The sequence below is a fragment of the Andrographis paniculata genome, unplaced genomic scaffold (genome assembly GCF_009805555.1).
Source record: "Andrographis paniculata isolate CXL003 unplaced genomic scaffold, ASM980555v1 Contig22END, whole genome shotgun sequence".
Classification (NCBI taxonomy): domain Eukaryota; kingdom Viridiplantae; phylum Streptophyta; class Magnoliopsida; order Lamiales; family Acanthaceae; genus Andrographis; species Andrographis paniculata.
The window spans coordinates 4,767,597-4,790,373 of NW_026137513.1; the positions used below are offsets into that span (position 1 = coordinate 4,767,597).

The window sequence follows — 22,777 nt, forward strand, 5'->3', positions numbered from 1 at the left end:
GCTTAAATTCCTTGCATCGATACTTATTCCTTCTCCTTTATTAATTAATTAATTAATAATTACTGTATTTTTTGGGGAATAATAGATATACATATCTACAAAAAGGTTGCCAGTAATCGTAACAATCATACAAAGAATCACGTCCGGATCTATCATAAACTACGTACGTACCTATACCCTATATATGTCCTTAAAAGGGTACAAAAATTAATTACTATTAATTAATCTCCCTAATTTTGAAGTTAATTAATTAGAGATATATCATTGTCATATTTCCACATATATATTACATCTGTTGGCATCACTAATATTGCAACTCTTGTCATTATAGAACCATGAATGAGTCAGGGCAACTCCAACGGCACTCCAAATGCGGAGTTCGGTGGATAAAATGGAGATGAATTCTTTTAGTCCATTCCGTATTCGGTGAAAATGCTACAACGCGATACTATTTTGGTGTTTCACCGTAGCAACATTATTTTTAGAGTTGTGGTTCTTAGCCTTTTCTTTTCTTGATTTTTTTTTTAATTTTTGTGTATTAATTATTTTATTTATTTTTTATTTTTTTAAAAGATAATACTATTAACTTTTTTTATAAAGTAAAAATCTGCCGCTGCTACTTTATGTTGATTGGATAGACTTTCAGTCGAACCTAATATTCTATAAATTAGACCTGACAATACAAGTCATATTAGGCGAACATGCGAGATGGATCTAGAGGCATAGGAGGTTGTAGATATAAAAAATAATTTAAAATAATATATAAAGTGAAATATTCAAAAAATATTATTTTTGGACTAAAAAATAGAATTGTGAATTAGAATAAAAATAATGTAACAATCCTTTTTTTTTTTAAGTTAACATTAGACCGCACAGCCACCAAGAATCACCGGTAATAATAAGTTGTCAAATTACATAAATATGTTTATTCTATATATACATACACAGGCATGTACATGTGATTGCAATGAATTACTCAAATGATAACATTCAAAAGAAAAAAGCAGCCATCAAAGTTTGTTGTTCTTAAGGTGCACTTTTAAATTGTTGTCTTTACTCAAATTATTTGCACAAAGAGAGGCAAATTATTGCAAACCCTTTTAACAAAAGAAAAAAAAAAAAGAAGAAGAAAGACTACTAACAACAATAAAAATTTAATTACAATTGATTATTTAGGCACAATCAATTTCGTGGAGAAGTAATCCACTTTAGCAAGTAACGGCTCCTTTTCGCCCCTTTTTATACTCATCTCTTACAGGAAGCTCCTCTGCTTAAGTTTTTGTGTTTCTCTCCTGCAAATTAAATCAAACCTTCTTCTATGTATTTTCATGGCTGCAAAGATACAGAGGATCATATAATGTATGTATGTATGTATATATAATGTTTTGTTTTTAGCTGTCGAATCGAATCGAAGATGGTGAAGTTCTCGAAGCGGTTCGAGCGGCAAATGGTTCCGGAATGGAAGGAGGCATTCGTCGACTATGGCCAGCTGAAGAAGGACCTGAAAAAGATGATCATCCACGGCGAAGATGCCGAGAACAAGCCCTTTAATGACAGAGTTTTGTGGAGTTTAAGGAAATGGAGAAGAAAGAGAGAGCATGCTATCATTGATGTAAGAACTCCTTATTTCGATCATGTTGTAATAATTTTACACTACGTTAACAGCGCGTGCCGTGGCTGGTTTCAGGTTCATCGTAGGTTCTGCGAAGGAGAATTCTACGAGACTGAGATGCAGGGGAGCCTCGCAGCCTCGGAGGGCGTTGTGGAGTTCTTCGCGCATTTGGATTTTCAGTTGAACAAAGTTAACCGATTCTACAGAACAAAGGAGAAGGAGTTTGTCGAGAGGGGCGACGCGCTGAAGAGGCAGCTCGAGATTCTTTTATTGCTCAAAGATGAAGGTCGAGGAACTTCTTCTGAGGGTGAAGCGCAATGAAATCTTGATTCACTTTATCTCGACATTACTGTTTCATTACAGTTTGCTATAACGAATCCATGTCGCGCATTCTCAGCTATTTCTTACGTGCTCCGCGATGAGCTGGGAATTCAGACATCCATTAAGTGTGATCCCGATGGAAATAATCTGCGCATCGATAGAAGGATGCTGCATTGCGCCGAGAAAATGATCCGGGGAGCGTTTGTAGAGCTTTACAAAGGACTAGGACACCTAGAAAATTACAGGTGAAGTTTTTTCGGACAGCAGATCCGAACTAATGAGTAATGGTAATGGGAAGAAACATAATCTGTTGTTTCTTAAACTCTGCTAGGAATTTGAACATGCTTGCTTTCGCAAAGATCTTGAAGAAGTTCGAAAAAGTAAGTATGAATCGCAAAAGAAATGGCTTGTTTTGAGTTTCTATAAACCACGACGACAACCAACAACCGTGTGTGTGTATTTGCAGGCGACGAGCAAACAAGTACTTCCCGTTTACTTAGGAGTTGTCGAGAGATCGTATTTCAACACCTCCAACAAGGTAATAAATCGATGATTGATACATTGCCCCACAACTATGTTGAAAGCCTAACAAGTTTCATCGATCGATAGGTTTTAAAGATATCAGACGAAGTCGAGGAGCTTTTTGTTAAGAGTTTTTCGGAGAATGACAGAAGGAAGGCCATGAAGTACCTCAAACCGGCTACGAAGAAAGAGTCGCACGCCGCGATCTTTTTCACCGGTGAGTGACAAAGTTCAAAAGCAAAAATGGTCTAATAAAGAAAGCCCTTTTAGAAAAGCCATTTATCATACTTTTTGGTCACAAAGAAGCTCTCCTAAATATGGTAGTGACAACAATGCTTAATCTTTTCGACAAACAGGCCTATTCACGGGCTGTTTTCTCGCGCTGCTCGTTGGATATTCGATCATGGCAGGCATTACCGGGACGTATAGAGCTGAATCAGATGTAATGTACATGGAAACAGTGTTCCCTGTCCTCAGGCAAGTTCTTACATTCTGATCTATAATTCATGTAATGTAAGAGCTGATATTCATGAAAGAATCGAATCTTGCAGCATGTTCAGCTTGATATTCCTACACTTGTTCCTCTACGGATGCAACATCGTAATGTGGCGAAAGGTCGAGATCAATTACAGCTTCATCTTCGAACTGTCGCCAAGCGAAGAGCTGAAGCAGGGCGACGTGTTCTTGATCTGCGCCACTTCAATGGTCGCTGTAATCGGAGTTTTGTTCATTCATCTCACCCTCGTCGCTAAAGGATTCTCTTTCGCCCGCGCCCAAGCCATTCCCGGCTTTCTTCTCCTAGTACTACATTTCTCGATCATGATCGCAACTTTGCAGAAAAGATCGATACTTTCTTATACTTATACTAACATTTTTGCAGAGTTTCGTTGTAGTCCTAGTTTGCCCCTTCAACATCATCTACAAGTCGAGCCGTTACCGGTTCCTTTCTGTAATAAGAAACATCATCTTAGCCCCCCTGTACAAGGTTGTAATGCTCGACTTTTTCATGGCTGATCAGCTCTGTAGCCAGGTAAACTCTATCGAAATTTTTCTGCTCATCGCGATTTCTTACTAATAGTCTCTCGTCGACCAGGTGCCAATGCTCCGAGAAATGGAGTATGTCGCGTGCTACTTCATAACCGGAAGCTACAAAACAGAGGACTATCAATACTGCATGAGTACAACTTACTACCGAGACCTCGCTTACGCGGTTTCCTTCTTACCGTACTATTGGCGAGCCATGCAGGTTTACTAGCCAGTGCAATTCGATCCAAGAATTTTTATCGAAGAATGTTTATAACTCTTACTATATATATTTTTTTAGTGTGCTAGACGATGGTTCGACGAAGGGGATACGAGCCATTTAACAAACCTCGGCAAATATGTGTCGGCAATGCTCGCCGCAGGAGCCAAAGTGGCGTACGATAGGGAACGGGGCAGCGGATGGCTTTACTTAGTCGTAGTTATGTCGAGTGTGGCGACAATGTACCAACTGTATTGGGACTTTGTTAAGGACTGGGGCTTGCTACGGCTGCGCTCGAAAAATCGGTTGCTAAGAGACGAACTAATGCTTCGACATAAGTTCATATACTTTGTCTCCATGGTATGTAGACTTAGATGTGGTTATAATTCCCTTTTAATTTCGACAAAAAGTTTAGGATGTGATAAATCCAGTTCAAACCATGTCTGCATGCAGGGATTGAATCTTATACTCAGACTTGCTTGGCTGCAAACTGTGTTCCATTTTAAGTTTGAGAAAGTTGATTACAGAGTAACCATGGTGTTCTTAGCAGCTCTTGAGGTTGTTAGAAGGGGGCAATGGAATTTTTACAGGTAAACAAACAAACAGATTCAGGATTTGGATTATTCATATCTCCTTCATCCCCTCAATTTTATTTTTTTTAAAACTTCTTTGCTCGACGATTTGAACAGGCTGGAGAACGAGCATCTTAACAATGCCGACAAATTCCGGGCTGTTAAGACAGTGCCACTTCCTTTCCATGAAGTGGATGAGCAAGATTGATCATAAAGAGCAGCCAAATTGCAAGTTGTTCTAACACGACTGAAAGTTGCTAGAAAGCTATTCGATGAAATGTCTGAACCAAAATTAGCAAGCAGACATGAAGCTAATTATAAGATTTTTATTCCTCCCACACCAATGCGGTTCTAAATGGGATTTTGCATAAATTCTACACAAACAATAAGTTATGCTCTGTTCTTCAGAGACATTCATCTTAATTATAAAGATCAGTTTCTTCAAATTTAGATGTATGTATTTCTTTCTTCTTTCTTCTTCCTCATCTCTGTTGCGCGATCCTCAAAGCGACGTAAGCCAAGAGTCGGTACCCAACGAGCATTATCACTAAAGCAGCGACGTCGAACTCCAAATGATCGATGTCAAGGTACTTTATGGCGGGAAACTCCATAACTCTACTGCATCCGAATCCTAATCCGCAGTCGTAAACTTCATTCTCCGAGTACTGCACCGCGACAAGAAGCTTATAGCAGTAGTGACTAAACGACACATACTTGAGCCAGTCGATGAACGGGGGAATGTGCTGAATGTAGTAACCGCTAGCTAGCAAAAAAACCAGCATCACTACCGATGACAGCGTCGTTGCCGGCTTTACATCCATTAGTACAGCCCCGAGGGCCAACCCGACCCCCTGGGCAACGAGCACGTTGAGAAGGACGATCAAGAGAGTTAGGACAAAAGTGATGAAGGAAGGCCTCAGGCCCCCCATCCAATACGTAATTGTGACGAATATGGTCGGGAGGACGAGCTCCATCGGCAAGTCACCTACGGTTCTTGCAAAGTAGTACGATGATAGGCGATACATCCCCGAGGAGCGTTCTTTGGTGAGCATGACGCGCTCTTGAGGGAACACGAATATGGCGTTGAAGAGAGGGAAGAAGCCCCAAAATATGGAGAAGAAGAAGAGCAGCCCCACCTGATCCTGGATGTGATTAGCATCAGAATGCCACCATAGCAGCCCTGAAAGAACTGAAACAGACATCACTTGGAAGATTCTTAAACCGGAGTAAGATTCGTGCTTTCGCTCTTTTAGGCCGCGGCTTAGCAGTACCTTGAATTGGAACCACCAGTTGTTTGTCCATGGAGTTTGATCTGAACCTGAAGGGATGAACATATAGAACATGAAATTCGATTTTTCGATAAAAAAAGAAAATAAAAGCAGAGCATACACTTACTTCTTGATAGTGAAGCTTTTCGAATATGGTATGTAAGTTCTTGCTTGAGAAGAGGATGTAAGTTCTTTTTATAGCTCTGGATTAGGAACTGTTTGGTTGAGTTTTGATCATCGTGAAGGTCCAGTCTTCCATGGAAATCTGCTTCATCATCCTGTCTTGAATCAGGGGGCACACCTGGATATCATTCAAACATTAATTTTAGGGTTAAATTTTTAAACAATCAAATGGATAAATTGATTATTCCATACCATTTGCGAGATCGAGGAGAAAATCAGCTGGATTCATGAAATTAAACCCTGGAGAATAGCCAATGGAAGCAAAATAATCGATGGCAGAATTGGCAGGCCCACTGTATATAGAACACCCTTCAGACAGCACAATCACCTTGTCGAACATCCTGAACAGCCTACTCGACGGCTGATGCACGGTGGCAGCCACCGCCCGGCCTCCGCGAGACAGGCGGCGCAGCGTCCCCATGATTCTCTGCGCCGTGGTGGAGTCGAGCCCCGAAGTCGGCTCGTCCAACAACAACAGGCTGGGATTCACCAGCATTTCCTGCCCGATGCTGACCCGCTTCCTCTCCCCGCCGGAAAGCCCCCTCAGCAATGGCCCCCCGATGATGTTGTTCCGGCACCTCGTCAGGCCGAGCTCCTGGACGATCATCTCCGCCTGCTCCATTTTCTCCCGGGCTGTGAGCTTGCTCGGGAGTTTCAGAAGGGCGGCGTATTTTAGGGTTTCCAGAACGGTGAGGTGCGGGTAGAGGACGTCGTCCTGAGTGACGAATCCGATCCGGCGTTTGATGGAGCTGGAGAAGCCCTGGCCATTGTACGTGATCGTGCCGGAGATCTTCCCCGGCAGCCTTCCGGCGAAAGCTGTTAGCAGAGTCGTCTTCCCACTCCCTGACGGGCCAAGCATTGCCAAGAGCTCACCAGGTTTAACGGCGCCGCTAACGCCATTAAGTATGGTGCGTGTGACCTTCGACCGAGACGACGGACAGCAAACTCCCCGTCTGCTCTGTAACTTAACGGCGTATTCCACGTCGTCAAACTGCAAAATGCATTAATTAATTAATTTCAACATTGACCTAATCTAATAAATTAAACCATCATCGTCATCTACGTACCTGAAGAACGAGAGGATGAAGGGATTCGCGCAGAAGGTCGGAAAAGTTAAAGAGAGAGGAATGATCGTTGTTATGATGATGAGCAGGAGCAGGACAGGGGCTGACATTGCTGGACGACGCAGCTGCCATTTCAATCTGTATGGAAATGGTTTCAGCTGTTGCAGAAGATCCTTTGGGGTTTTCTTGCTCAGGAGGCATCATTTTTAGTTCAGTTTGATTTGATTAATTTGTAGAAATTCTTGATTGATCAAAGAATTAATACAATCTTCGATTGATGAGAATTGGTATTGTAATGGCAATCGATAATCGGTGTAAGAATGGGACCAATTTAAAATAGGTTGTTAGTTATATAAAGAGGAAAAAGATCACATGCAGAGGTGAAGGAAAAAGGCTAATGTAAGCGGACTGTGACCTATAAAAGTGAGAAACAGCACACGAGAAAATGGATTGTGTTTTAATTAATTAATGTGGTCAGTGATGACTCTTGCGTCAACACTATGCCAATTATAAATATATATATATATATATATATAACTAAATTAATTAAATTCAAACCCCTTTTTCTAACATGCATGCATGTACATGTCTCTCTGTGTGTCACTTTTTTTACTTTTTTTTTTTTTATCTAATTTTGATCAATAATGTGACAGGTTTTGATATATATGTACACATATATTTTTAGCTTTTACACATACATATATGTATAATATGATAACTTTGAATTAAAACAGAAGAATGGTAAATTAATATGTGGGTATTTTAAGGTGTTAAGAAAGATAGATATTTTACAGAATCGATCCAAAGATATTCAGTGATGATAACGCATTAATTAATTATTGTTTCAAAGAATCTAAAGAATTACTACTATAATATATATATAGATAGATAGATAGATAGATAGATAGTGCCAGCTGCATGCACACAAAAAGGCAGGTTTGCGTGTAAGACATGATATTCTTAATTGGGCTGCTAATTACTTTTAATGTGATCATAAAAACAGTGTTATTATTTGTTACTGTTAATTACATGAATGGATCAAATATGATAAAAATATACTATAATATGTATATATGAATCAAATTAAGCAATAATTAATACTGTAATTAAAGGTGGATTCCTTAATTATACCTTCTTTAACATCATATGTTTTGCCACGATCCACCTGATGATTACAGTAGTACCTTTTATTTGATAACGTTGCCAAGGTGGAATTCACAATTTTAAATATTTTATTATATATATTTACAATAAGATTTGTAATTATTTATAGTTTATTTTTATAATATATATATATGATCAAACTATTAATTTTATTTATAATGTTTCATACTCAGGTTGACCAAATTTAATTTATTAAATTCTATAAACTTATATAATAATTTTTTAAAAACTATATATACATATATAAACTTGATCACCATTTTTTCCTCTTCATTCAGGAATGTTCAGAATAATATTTATCTTTTTGGTTGCCAAAAAATGAATATATATATATATTGATATTTTGCATATAGTATGATATATGAAAAATGCTTTTGGTATAAAATAAAATAAAAATAAAGTGGAAGTGCTGATTCCCAGATAGGGTTTGTATGTGTCTAAATCTGATTCCATGGAGAAAAAGAATATTGTGCTGCTGGACGCACATCTCACATCTGTACATATATATATATATATACAATTATTGAAAGTTGGAGAGGTACCCGGGGTGGATCTAGAAAAAATTGATTGGTGCGATAATATATAAATTAAAAAATTTAAATTTATTAAATATAATAGTAATATATTATTATTATATATTTATATTTTTAAAATATAAATTAATTATTTTAATTGAATTTTAATTTTAATTATTGGTGGCATTTTAAATTTTAAATAAACTATTTAAATTTTTTGAATAATAATTCAATTTTAAATTTGAAGTGAGATTCTAATAATAGCACAGTTATTAAATTATACTCTTCCATCTAAGAGGGAACGTCCAATTTCAGGGGTTTGAATCAATGATCTCGTGATGACAAATTCAACCTCTACACCATTAGACCATTCTTATCGGACAATTATTTTTATATATTGATATAATATGATGTGATGTTTTTCTTTTGTCACATATATATATATATATATATTCCAATTTAACATAGAAAACACATGCACGCATCAAATTTGGAGGTAGTGAAAAAAAAATCAAAATTAAAATAACATAGGAACAAGTTTTGAAGTATAAAAGAAAAATAATTAAAAATTAGATATTTAATGTGATATTTTCTGTAGAGGAAAAAAATATTTAATACGATATTTTAAAAATATATATATTTGATAAATAATGTCAGAAATTTCAAAAGTATTCTAGCAATTGAAATCACAGGATTTGTTCTTTTAACAATTTATTTTTTGACACAATTTCAATATATATAATGTATATATTTTATCGACCTCCCGAAAAATCAATGTCTATTATGAAATACTCTCTCCGTTCATTTTCTAATGTTCTATTTGATATTTACACGCATTTTTAGGCAATTAGGGTTTTTGTTATAAAATGATAAATTTGTCTTTAATCTTGTGTATAGAAAATGAAAGAGTAAATAAAGTAAAAGTAAAAGAGTAAATTTTGTATATAAAAATAGAAAGAGGACAATAATTGTTGAACATTCCAAATAAGAAAGTAGGAGGTTAGTTTGTGGACGGAGGGAATGTTATTTTTAGTTATCTACACAACTCTCTATATTTATATATATAAAAAAATATACCTCAAATAAAAATACTAGAACAAAACAAACCCATTTATATTGTATTTGAAGTATATAAGACTATACTATTTAAATAAATATAGTAATACATTCAAATCAATATTTAAAATCAAACCTTACATGTAAGAGTGCGTTCACTTAATTTTCTTAGATATCATGGTTCTAAAAATTACAATATATATATTCACATAATAATAAAATCAACAAAAAATATATATGAATTTCAACAAAAAATAAAAAAACACCATTTCCTGTAATAACTTTACAGTCCTGAATAACTCACTGCAAAATCACTTGAAACCATAAATAATAAACAAATACATAAAAAATGTAAAAGTTTTGCTTCCAATTTAAAAATAATATTTATTGAATAGTAATTGACAAGCAGAATGTGTGACTATTATTACTATTATTTGTATACCTTAGGTCAACACATGCAATTTGTAAATCTCCCTTTCTGACGCAACAAACTAAAGCAAAAGTAGCTTTAATTTCGAGTTTATCGATAATGTAAGATTTAATTTTTATATAATTTATTTTATTATAATGAGTATTAAATTTTTTGGAAAATTTACATTATTCCTCCAAAAAAAAATCAAATTAAATATTTTTTTTATAATGTATTAACAATTAAATTTACATTAAAAACATTGTCTCAACGTCTATTAATTTATATCGCATCAAATAATTATTTTCAATTAAAAATTTTATAATTGAAAACCCAAACAAAAAATTCAAACTCCCAAACAATTAGTTTACTATATGGTTCTTCAAACTCATAAACTATATTTATTTTTTATACAAAACGTTACATCAATTATAATTTATTTGTAAAATAATAGTAAATAAAAACAAAATTTACAAAACAGCCACACATACAGTAGAAGGTAGACTTATGGTGCAACATTTCCGGATTTTAATGGCTTATCATTTATCAATCATTCATTTCATGCATGGTGTCGTGATTATTAGAAAAATTATTACGATGAAAAGAAATTGGTCTAGATAATAAATATTATACATGTATGTCTTAAGTTTATGTTTAATTATTCTTAATTTGTAGCTTTACACACGTAGATAAGATGGTGACACACACACATATATATATATATATTTTAATAATAATAATAATAATAATAATAATAATAATAATAATAATAATAATAATAATAATAATAATAATAATAATAATAATAATCATAATGGGTATGGCGTACATGCACTAAAACTTGTTAAAAAAGCATTTTTATACAACCAAATAAGGCACAAGGTAATTGGTTCAAAATAATCCAATATTATTTTTTGTTTTGGGTTCACTGCCATGTTTTGCTATTAATTTGAAATATTTAATTTACTTTATCTGAATCACAACTGTTAGCTAGAACCATATTCAATATATAAATACTATCATTCAATATTTAATTTTCAATTTCATACATAGTTCAATAATTATTAATTGGTCGACAAAATAATTAAATTGTTGGTAAAAAGAAAACCAAATATAAAAAACGTACACGAAACCACGCATTTGTTTGGTACTCTTAGGGCAATTAAGATGCAAACTACTTTGGTAAGAACACACCAATAACTGTCGACCATTCATCCAATATATATATATATATATTTTTGTATTTATCATTGAAAATATCCTTCTATTTATATAATGTTTTGTAAAAATATTTTTTTTTTAGTATTATAAGACACTGATAGAAGTATTTTTGAAATTTTTTCTTTATTTATACTACATTTTGATATACTCGCTCCGTTAGTGGATAAAAAATGTGGATAAAAGACTTTTTTGCCCTTTTGAGTGTATTAGTGTTAAAAGTAGTGGTAATTGTGTAATAAAAATGAAAAAGTTGGAGGTAGTTTTATGGTGATATGATTATTTATGGAAATAAGACTATTATTTTGGAACGAACAAAAATAGTAAAAAAAATTATTGTATTGAAACGGATGGAGTAATAATTAATATTCAAAGATCAAGAAGTAAAGAATAAATTAGATTCTTAGAACTTGACGAAAATAGTATATATATTAATTAAGCTATTTATAACTTTGTCTCAATCTCAAACGTCGTCGTTTCAGGATAGTAAGTATCATATATATATATATATATATATATTATTTGAATCCAATATTGCATGGTGACGTAATTAATTCGATCCTCGCTGCTGTTCGACAGTTGGATGAATTCTTCCACCACAAACATGGCTAGTGGCCAAGTTTTGAATTCTCCAAAGTATTTTGATTTATATATATATATATATAATGAAAATAAATATTAAAGCACATGAATGATGAAGGGTGAGGTGTCATGAAGGCAAAAATCTCCACAACTTTATTTTTTTAGAAAGATGAGATGAGCCATGAAAAAGGGACGATAGATATGTGCATGCAAGAAAGCAATGACCATTTGGAGGGCACGTGGCAGCCCATGCCCATGGGACACTGTAGTTTATTTGCATTTGGCTTGCCATAAATGGAAAACATGTATATTCTTGTTTTTATATTATTATATCTTTATAGTATAAATCCTATAATAGAATACGAAAATTAGTATTTCTTTGAGTTTTACTTTATATTAAAAGAAAAGGTCAATCTAAAATATATTTGAAAATAGAGATAAACATTATATGAGTTTTAGGATTTTATAATACTCTAGCTGCCTTTTTGACTTTTTATCATTATTATTATTATTATTATTATTATTGTTATTGTTATTGTTATTGTTATTGTGAAATTTAATAAAGGTAGATGGGAGTGGTAGTCTATTTCTACAGCTCAAGCATGTATGTAATATTTGTGCATGTATGCCAACTTTATTGCATATATAATTAATGCGGCTGTTCGTGCACAAGCATGAACTTTAATCTATTCGTTTTGTCCGTGTCCTAATCCTAGCTTGTCAAACAAGTCCTAAATATATGTATATATACATTCAATAATAGCACTCATTTTGTCCCATATAAGAAATAGCACTCACTTTGTCCCATATAAGAAACAGCAAAATTTAATTGGGAATTAGGTTCGGCCAAATATTTACCCATAAAATAGCATTTGCAAATTTTCACGTTATAAAAAATTAAATAAGTAAAATAAAGTGAAAGTTATGTGATGTAATAAAAGAGAAAAATATAAATATATATAACATATCAAAATAGAAATATTGCAAACTATGTGAGACTAAGGCAAGACAGTACCTTTTAATTTCATAATTGTTTATAAAATTATCTCAATCATAATTATTAGGCTCTGTCTATATTATATTTTTTTTGAAATTTTTGTACTATTTAATTTTGAAAAAAAAATCACAAAATTTAATTTTTTTTTCTTACAAAATATTATATAAAATATTAATTTTTTACTATTCTCAAAAATTTTTCGAAAGTCTTTATCTACACAGAACCTAATTTTTTATTTATTGTTCAGCATATGAATTTCTTTTGGTACATGACAGCTGTAATTATACTCATCATTCCAAATTTATTATTGGACCTTAGGAATTAAACCTTAGGAATTAAATATATAGTGAACCCTTCAAAAATTGATTTCTTGGAGGCCCATTAAGTTGCTTGGGCCCAAAGGTTTTTTAATGCCACGTCAACCAATCAAATTGGAGTCAAGGGCGGGAGGCTGCTTATTTTAATCTTCTTGTCCTCTGAAACTGAAAAATCCCCAAATACTATAAATCAAAATGCTACCAATAAATCAATCGACGGAATTAATTGGGATCGGGAAATGGAGAATTCAGGGGATTTGCAGAGGCCGAAGGTCGCAGTGGTGGTGTTTCTGCTGAAGGGAAGCAAGGTGCTGTTAGGGCGTCGCCGCTCTCCCGTCGGCCGCGACACCTTCGCGTTGCCCGGAGGACACCTCGAGTTCGGTTAGCCTTCGCACAATTCATAAAAAATGAATGATAATATACCTATTGTTAATTCGTTAGTGTAGATTGTAGATGCTTAGCTAGTTGATTTTGTGATTTGAATTTAGGGGAAAGTTTTGAGGAGTGTGCGTCGAGAGAGGTGAAGGAGGAAACGGGGCTGGATATTACTGAAATTGAGCAATTGAGTGTGACCAACACCGTCGTGAACGCAGGCCTGCATATTGTTGCAGTGCTGATGCGTGCGTCGGTGGCGGATAGTGCGCAGGTGCCGCAGAATCCGGAGCCCGATAAGTGCGAGGGCTGGGATTGGTACGACTGGATGAACCTTCCGCGCCCACTTTTCGGGCCGCTGGAAACCCTAGTTCGAGACGGGTTCAATCCCTTCCCACTTCCAGTTGATCGTCACGTCTAATCTGATGTTTGGCAAATGGTAGTATGATATTTCTGCATAATTTTATGAGCCCTAATGTGTTGTATGGTTGATGGGTTATTAATTTAATGGATTGGGCTCAGTTTACATGGGCCACGGCCCAGTGTTAAGGCCCTGATTTGAAATTATGGATCAAAGTCCATTATCTATAAATTTCTTGAATGATTAATATTTTGGTAGCACATCAATTTCATCTATAAATGTCGGTCTGATCGTGGCCGTTGGATCGAGTTCGAAGGCAGACTAGTGCGATCGATCCGACGGTGGATTGTGGAGTTATGGAATATGCATATACATAAATTGGATTGTGATGTTATTTGTTATGAGTAATAATTAGTTATAGGTTTTGGCTTTGATGATTAAAGTGTGGTTTCTGATTGGTAATTAATTGCGAAAATTTAAGTGAAAGGTGATTTGACAGGCATACGAAGAAAGCAGTAGAGGTTCAGACTTACACAACATCATTTTTAGTACCTAGGTTATGAAATTCAGACAATTTAGGTAATGATTGTATTGTATTGGGGGCTGCCCTATATAATGAAATGTAATGCAAGATTTTTATATATAGTATATTTTTTTTTATATGTTCATCATCATCATTTTCTTGATCTTGCTCAGTAGTTCTTCATTGAGTTGAAAAGACTGATCTGGTCTAGTGGGTAGTAGGGTTTTGGTGTTTGTGGCTTTAGACAGTTTTCACTAATCCCAAGTCTGTTTCCAATGAAATAGTAGATCACTCCTTTTGACTTTCTGCGATCACTCTTAACCCAGTATTAGCCCCACCCCCACCCCCACCCCCACCATACATACATTTTCAAACAATTCAATTATTCAAACCCTGCCCCCCTTGCACACACTATGAATTTTAATAGGTTCTTCTCTAAAAATATATAGTGCAGTCTATCACGATATATGAGTCAAGATCAGTTCTTTATGTTCGTCCTTCGTACGAATTTTATTACAAAAACAAAGCTTATCCCACGTGGCGAAAGCATATATTGAAGAGGGAATCTTTTTTCTTTCTTTAAAAAATTTGCAGTACTTAGAAAATGGTTGGTTGGTTAAGATTAAATTTTAAAACCAGTTTAATTTAGAGTGAATGTGGGGCAGCAGAAGCAGCTTCTTTTGTCAGGATTCTGGTGTCGAGTGAGTGACCAGTTCTGACAAAAAGAGCAAGAGGGCAGTAGAAACATCCACCAAAATTCACCACACTGTAAAAACACAGACACAGACATAATAGACACAGACAGGCTGAACCATCATTCTCCTACCCATTCTCAGTATAAAATCGGCCACAGAGACAGAGAGGAGATTTGAATTCTTACATTGGAATTGCAATTCCATTTGCAAATCTACCTTTGCTTCTTTCTTTCTTACTGTTTTTCCTTTTTTATTTTTCTCACAACCTTCCTCAAGACAAAAAGCACTCTTCTTTAACTCCTAGCTAATTTATTTTATTCCCAAGCTTCCTTCCTTCCTTCCCTTGTTCGCTTTTAATTTATTTATTTATTTATTTGGGCCCTAATACGATGAAGACAATCATGGCTCATAACCCCCACGACACTTTCTCTCTCTCCCGCAGATACCTTCCCTGGAAGAAGAAGCTTTCCGAAGAAGACGACGCCGACTCCATGGACGAAGAAAGATCAAAGCCCTCAGATCAAGATCCCAAAAAGACAGCACCAACAACGAAACATCAGCAGCAGCAGAACAGTATAAGTTCTCGGAAGAAATTCTCCGCCATTGCCGTTTCCAAGCTTCGTTCAGCTCTGACCCTGGGGAGGGCCCGGTTCTCGTCATCGGGTCTGGGATCGCGAGTGGTGGGCACGCTTTTCGGCAACCGGCGCGGCCACGTCCGTTTCGCGTTCCAGGAGGGTTTCAATCTGACTCCGGCGTTTCTGGTGGAGCTGGCGACGCCGACGAGCGTCCTGGTGAAGGAGATGGCTTCGGGCCTGGTCAGGATCGCCCTGGAATGCGACAAGAAGAAAGGTCGTGAGGGTGAGAAGAAGGGGGCCGGGCTCGGGCTTCTGGAAGAGCCCGTGTGGAGGACGTACTGCAATGGCAAGAAGTGTGGCTACGCGGCCCGGAGAGAGTGCGGGCCTGATGAGTGGAAGGTGCTGAACGCCATAGGCCCGATTTCCATGGGAGCAGGAGTGCTGCCCGTACCCGTACCCGTGCCCGGTGGATCTGATAATGGGGAGATGATGTACATGCGGGCAAGGTTCGAACGGGTTGTCGGGTCTAAGGATTCGGAGGCTTTTTACATGATGAACCCTGATGGGAATAATGGAGGCCCTGAGCTAAGCATTTACTTGCTCAGATTCTGATTATTATAAATCTATCCATTTTCAAGAATGGATTTTTAATCCATTTTTATGGTTAGCTAGCTAGCTATTAATTAAATAATTATAGTATATAATTATGGTACTGTAATTGGGGGTTAATTAGGATGAGGGCCTCCATTTAAGTTGTACTAGTACAATATATTTTTGAAATGTGAATTTGATTATTAGGGGTTATAGGGTATGAGAGGTAGAGAGGGGGGGGATAGTGAAAAACTTGTAGAAGATAACAAAGGGGTTTGGTGGGATTGGATGGAATGAAGAAGGGGTATATTTGTGAATAGGTTGGTTGGTTGGTTGGTTGTAATGTTATAATTATTGTTGTTGTTGTTGTTGTTCTTTTTCAATGAATCCTAAGGGCAAATGTAGTTCTCTTCTTTTTTAATGAATCCTAAGGGCAAATGTAGTAATTTGTCTTGTCTGCCTATTTTGATCTTTCCATGTTTTTTTCTTTTTCTTTTTTACTGTCTGACAATATGAATGCCTTTATTGCATCCATCTCAATGCTGCAGCTTTCATTGTTATTATTATTGGCATTTCCTTTAGTTTTGAGCAATTCACTTTATTCTCATCCAATGTTATAAATAATGACGAGGATTTGTTTTTTTACTGTGTTTTCAACAATTTTAAATAAGATTAGGATGATGATGGTGATGATCAATAAAAAGAATGGTCATTCTTGCAAACCTAAAAACATATAAAAATGATTAGGACCAATCAAACAAAACAACACCACTCCCATAAAGGGCATGATTAGGACAACCTAAGATTAATGAATATAATTAAGTGTGAGAGTACTAAGTGTAAGCAATGATTAGGAAAATAGGGTTTTTGTGATAAAGAGTGAGAAGATGATGCACGTGGCCAGAAACCCTGATGAGCAGTTCCTTTCATTGTGGCTTGAATTGAATTCATATGTGAATTGAAATCTTGTTTCGATCGATGATCTGGTCCATATATGTCCACTATGATCTGCAGATTACTGTTTCTTTTCTATCTCTCTGATCCATCGCACATCTGTTGCATGTATGTATATCTTATCCTTGTACAGATTCTTTCCATTTTCACCATACGCGTGCTTAATTACTTACTACACGTATATAAATATATATATAAATGTATATAATAATCAGATCAGAAAATGACATATTGTTAGATATCTCTGGAACATACCAACATCTTCCTGAAATGCAGACAAAGGAATTGGTAATTATTAATACAACGTCATTTTCATACAAACAGATAGACAGACCACATATATATATATATATATAGATATATGTATATAATTCATCTTAATTAGCTGTATACCTTCTTGATGAACAATTTCTTGTTTTTTTTACTGCATCGTGCAATGGAGTTGGTAGGTTAAAAATTAAAAAGAGAAGCAGCAAGACCTTATTATATATTGGTTATATATATATAGTAACACATTAATTCTGCATGAAAGACACAGTTCAGATGTCTGTCAGGCTGGAAACTCGAAACATATTGTCGAACTCGAATTCATGCTGCTGCTGTAAGAAAAATATTAATAATATTTATTAATAAAAAAAAAAAAGAATGGCTGCAGAGGATGCTGGGCACTGCACTGGCAAATATGTCTATTGGGATACACACATACATACATACACACACACACTGTTTCAGTCAATTAGTCTTGTTGCTTTTCCATCACTCCCGATGCATTCTTTTTTATTGTTTTTATCTCTCTTTTACCACACACACACACACATATACATATATATATATATCTCTTTTTTCTTTTTTTTTTTGGGTTATTCTTTTTAGGCAGCAATGTTTTAGTGCTGCTTTACACACCATCCATCCATCCACTTGTACTTCTCTTTTTAATTTTCTTGCAATTTTTCAGGGTGGGATTGTTTTTGTTTTGGTTCTCATTAAATTTAGGAATTGGAGGCTAATATATGTGTTATATATATAGATAAATAGATAGATGATCATGTGTTTGTTCTTTTAATGAGACCCCCTTTTTTTTTTTTCTTTTTTTTTTTTTTCTTGTGGTGGCTAAAATGCTATAAAAGGGATTTGAAGATGATTCACTGATCATTATCTATTGACACTTTCTTTTTCTTCCGCTTATTATTGCAATCGTTTTCTTATGTGAAATCTTGACCGGATCTTTGATCATTAAATGATTTGGGAAATGTGCACGATGTGGTTTATTTAATTAATTAATTACAAATAGAAATATACTGTATTGGGCCGAAGAAAATGGGGATAAAATTAGTGGGCTTAGCCCAAATCATTTGACCAATCAAATTTAATGGCCCAACAATTTGGGCTGAAAAAATGCACAGCAAATAGAGGAAACTATATATTAATCGGTGATGGCTCTGAAAATTAAAAAAATTAAAAGTGTCTGTTTACAAATGGCACTATCATCAAACGGGCTGTAATGTAATGACAACCAAATCTTGATATACTTAATTAATTTATTAAATAAATAAATAAACTTGTACAGGACTTACCAGAAAATTAAAGCTTGCTATGGAACAAATTAAAAGAATCATCAATGGCTTCCTTGAATACCCTTTTTCATGTCTTCCCATTACTCTCAACACAATGAATTAAGAACAGCAACATAATAATAAATATAATTGACCACCAAAAATAATCAAAGGAGTATAGTATGATGTTCCTTTGTGTCCTAATCAACAATCAAGTGCACCAATATACATTCATCTATACACATACATATATATATATATATATAGTATCTTATCTTGTGTGAGCATGTTCAATTCTGAGGTAAAGAGTTATGCCTCGACGATGGACCGGAAGGCGGTATCGGTACGCCTTTCGGAAGCTTAGTGAAGAACAGTCCATGTCCGAACTTATCCTTGTCTTGAAAATACTTCAAGGCCCTCAAAGAAGCATCATCCTTCTTGATCATCGTCCCCATTCGTACCTCTCTAATCCCAGTGCAAGAAATAATATTATTATTCACCATATCCATTGCAAGAATTCCAATCAAAACCATTTTGCAGAAACCCTTTAGGGTTTTCAAGAACCAAGAAGAAGAAGAAGAAGAAGCCATATAATCTATTTCGATCTAACTAGGGTTTCTGGTGGAGCTTTTTTCTTAGAGGGATTTTTATACATGAGAACAAATTATATATATATAAGTAAGAAAGGAAAAAAAAAAAAAAATTAGGTGAAGATTTGGGATTAACAAATGGAAAAACGAAAGATCCATTTTGAGTAAATATTTATTTGTTTACACGCAATGGTGTGTTGAAATTTCAATGTCAACGGTTTGCTGAATATATAGTGGAATTTTATAATTCCATTGATTGCCGGCTATCCCTTTTTTTCTTACATTATTCATCTTCTTCCTCTTCTCTTAATTAATATTATTCATTCATGCATAAAATTAATGTTGTGCTTTTCGGATAGGTCAAACATTAATTGGTGCGTAAGATTTTCTTGTGATTAATTCTTGTACGAAAAATATTGTAGAAATAATAGGATTGATTATCTACGTAAAATTTGTTTTGGAATTTAGTGTGATGAAAGAATGGTGTAACGACACCTGGTGACATCTCCCTATACGTTTAATTTCATCAATCAATTTATACTCTGCCAACCCACAAAATTAACCTTTTCAACAATAATTAATTAATTAATTAGTTAATGTTATATATATATTATTAAGTAAACCCCTTTTAACCTTTTTAATTTTATTCTTCTACGAAGCTACCATATGTCATTACACACTTAGCAATGTGTAAATCAATTAATTGAAAATTAATTGATTGTCTGTAATTGGTGCTCTAAGTTAGCTGTATATTGGGGGCCATGTTTCGTGCTCAGCTACGAATACATGGAATTTATTATTAATAATATTGGGAATATATATATAAGTAGGGATTTAAAATTCAACATTGAACCTACCTAATAAATTTTAATTTGAATTAATAATCTTTTGCGTGAGAAGCCACTTTAAGATATCAAGCTAACGGAAAATTATTCAATGGACTTCTTTTGTATTATTGGTGGTTTTTGGATATTTAATTGTATGTTTTCAGTTCATGAACTTATCTATATATGCAAAGGTAATTTGATTTCAATATTTTGAGTTACGAATTTATTGCAAGAATGTAAAAGTTCAATTAATGGCATGTATGTTTCATTACACTAATTAATTATAGCCAAAACCCAAGACATGGATTGGTTAATGTATCCATGGATTAAACAACAAACTAATACCTAGCTAATTAGCCCGGCCCGAATGGTTTTTTAGCTCGATTCGAGCTGGGACAAGTGCCGGGACTTGGCTCGATGTTGTTGCGCAAACTATGAGATTAATTCTCCAAAATCTTTTATGACAATGATATAATTTTGATTAATTAAGTAAAGTTAATAAACTACCCTTCAATTATTTCCTGTATGCTACTAACTATGTATATATTTTTTTTTCATTCTTATGTTTATTTCTTACAAAAGATATTCACTATATATGGCCGGTTGTTTAACAACTAATTAGTTTCTATTAGTAGCAGCCTTGATTAATTACGTGTTAAGATTCTATTCTATTCTGCATGATCTTATCAGAATATTGAATATTAAACAATTGGATTCCTTGTAGGAGATCAGAAAAATACTACTCCACAATCTTGTGTGTTTTGAATCTTTTAGATTTTAATTTTTATAGTAAAATAAAAAAATAAAAAACTGAAACCAAAATTTAAAACATCAGTCATGCTGATTTTTCTAGTCACTGATATACTTAAATCAATTGAAGTATATGTTGCGCAAGACTTATCGAGTATTGTCATATATGTAATATTTTTATGGGGTAAACTGTTTTATTATTCCCGTAATTGCATCCCTTGTCATTTTAGTCCTGTAAGTGGAGCCTGTCGCAAACTAGTCCTATAAGTGAAAAAATTTCGTTGTTTTAGTCCTCCGGTGCCTCAAAAAATTATATTATGTGATGTATTTGTATTATATTAATATAATTCATATGTTGTCTATTTTTATATAATATATTGTATGTCTTCATATAGTGTATTATTCATCTCTATATCATTAGCTGCCAATTTATGTGCTATGTTTATATTATGTTAACTAATTCATGTGTTGTATGTACTTATACTATATGTTGTGTATTTTACCGAAATTATTATCATTGACACCGTATATATTTTATGTGAAATTAACTATTAAAAAATAAAAGAAAATTTGAAATATATACATACATATATATCCTTAGATTTTGAAAATAATTTCTTTATAAATAATGTTTCATTTGTTCAGGCTAATTATACTACTACTTATGTTCAGCTCTAACAGTCTCATTTATTTTTTTCATATTAATTTTTTAATATTAATTATTATATCAAAACATAATACAACTTAAGAAAAAATTGTAAAAATATTTTCATTAATGTCTTATAATACTAATAGAAGGAAATTTGTACAAAAAAAAAATTATACAAATATAAGGATTTTTTCAATGTTAACTACAATGACGCAAAATGTAAATGTGACCCTTAGTGCCGGACGAAGAAAGTATTTTGTGTGGGCACATAAATTTAAAATAATAAATTTTAATATAAAATTGATATAAATAAATAGTAAAATGATGATATATAGAAAATTTATTTAAAATTTGATCAAAATGTAGTGAGACAAATAGAAAAAAATAGTAAAATTTGGTTTTACTTACTAAAATAGAATAATAAAATTATGAAAAGATAAAATTGTTTATTATAAATAAATTCTACAAAAATAAATCCACAGTTAAAATATATATATATAGCATAATTATAGGAGACAGAATGAGTATAGCTAAAATAAAATAAGTAAAAATATATCTTCTATTCTACAAATATATAACTATTTAGATGTGACAGTATTTTTGTTCTTATTACACATCCATTGACCGATCGATGGTAACATATACAGTATTAAATTATTGTTTTAATTGATTAAAAAGAAAAAAAAAAAAAACATAACTGTAATTAATTTAGGATATATATTTAAATAAAACAATCATATCTAAGGCTTGAAATGTAAGCTACGTGTCAAAAAAATAAAAATAAAAATGTAAGCTATGTGTGAGACAAGTTGGACGCAAAAATGTCTATAATTCAATAACGAGAGAGTATTTTAATCAGCAAGGTCAACTAGTTACAGGAAATCTTGACCACTCATCTCCCAAATAATATTATTTAAAATTCACTTTCATTATTATGTACTCTTCAAGAAAAAAAATCATTAAACATTCGATTATTAAATATTTTAGAGGGGAATTTGGTTGATGATAATAGTCTTGCTTTGATGTCGTGTCACAAGACTTTGAAATAGAGGGAATTCTTGCATCATAGTTAATTAATTATTTAATTTTATAGGGATAGGCCCGGCCCGCTCTTCTGTAATTGGGCTTTTATCAATGAGCCCAAACAAATTCACGACAGATGATCAGATTCATGGTTCCAACAGATTTTCTTGATTTCCCGTGGATATTGATAATTGATCTATCGTCTTTCCTCGATAGGATCGTTAGCATTATATATACAGATGACAAACTAACAGACAAGGTGGGGTGTGGA

The 22,777-nt window shown here is 33.8% G+C and overlaps 4 protein-coding genes across 6 annotated transcripts; 3 read left to right on the forward strand and 1 right to left on the reverse strand.

Annotated features, from left to right (window-relative positions):
- Positions 1 to 1,289: 1,289 nt before the first annotated feature.
- Positions 1,290 to 4,529, forward strand: LOC127245498 (phosphate transporter PHO1 homolog 1-like). 2 transcript variants are annotated; one of them, XM_051266422.1, is made up of 13 exons: positions 1,290 to 1,612; positions 1,688 to 1,919; positions 2,010 to 2,178; positions 2,265 to 2,313; positions 2,400 to 2,471; positions 2,543 to 2,672; positions 2,812 to 2,932; positions 3,007 to 3,256; positions 3,336 to 3,485; positions 3,549 to 3,701; positions 3,780 to 4,058; positions 4,152 to 4,288; positions 4,388 to 4,529. In XM_051266422.1, the coding sequence occupies exons 1-13, from the start codon at positions 1,415 to 1,417 to the stop codon at positions 4,476 to 4,478; spliced, it is 2,031 nt and encodes a 676-aa protein (XP_051122379.1). In that variant the 5' UTR covers positions 1,290 to 1,414; the 3' UTR covers positions 4,479 to 4,529. The 2 variants fall into 2 exon arrangements, with proteins under 2 accessions (XP_051122379.1, XP_051122380.1); XM_051266423.1 differs by having other exon boundaries at positions 1,688 to 1,898.
- A 53-nt stretch (positions 4,530 to 4,582) lies between these two features.
- On the reverse strand, positions 4,583 to 7,125 carry LOC127245499 (ABC transporter G family member 21). Its single transcript, XM_051266424.1, has 4 exons — positions 6,789 to 7,125; positions 5,914 to 6,712; positions 5,666 to 5,839; positions 4,583 to 5,588 (listed from the first exon to the last, which is right to left on the reverse strand). The coding sequence occupies exons 1-4, from the start codon at positions 6,987 to 6,989 to the stop codon at positions 4,753 to 4,755; spliced, it is 2,010 nt and encodes a 669-aa protein (XP_051122381.1). The 5' UTR covers positions 6,990 to 7,125; the 3' UTR covers positions 4,583 to 4,752.
- A 6,090-nt stretch (positions 7,126 to 13,215) lies between these two features.
- LOC127245515 (nudix hydrolase 1-like) lies at positions 13,216 to 15,545 on the forward strand. 2 transcript variants are annotated; one of them, XM_051266450.1, is made up of 3 exons: positions 13,216 to 13,424; positions 13,532 to 13,854; positions 15,437 to 15,545. In XM_051266450.1, the coding sequence occupies exons 1-2, from the start codon at positions 13,283 to 13,285 to the stop codon at positions 13,834 to 13,836; spliced, it is 447 nt and encodes a 148-aa protein (XP_051122407.1). In that variant the 5' UTR covers positions 13,216 to 13,282; the 3' UTR covers positions 13,837 to 13,854; positions 15,437 to 15,545. The 2 variants fall into 2 exon arrangements, with proteins under 2 accessions (XP_051122407.1, XP_051122406.1); XM_051266449.1 differs by lacking the exon at positions 15,437 to 15,545 and having other exon boundaries at positions 13,532 to 14,254.
- LOC127245511 (protein MIZU-KUSSEI 1-like) lies at positions 15,111 to 16,631 on the forward strand. The gene has a single exon (XM_051266445.1). It carries the CDS (start codon positions 15,384 to 15,386, stop codon positions 16,179 to 16,181), a length of 798 nt encoding a protein of 265 aa, XP_051122402.1. The 5' UTR covers positions 15,111 to 15,383; the 3' UTR covers positions 16,182 to 16,631.
- The last annotated feature ends 6,146 nt before the right edge of the window (positions 16,632 to 22,777 follow it).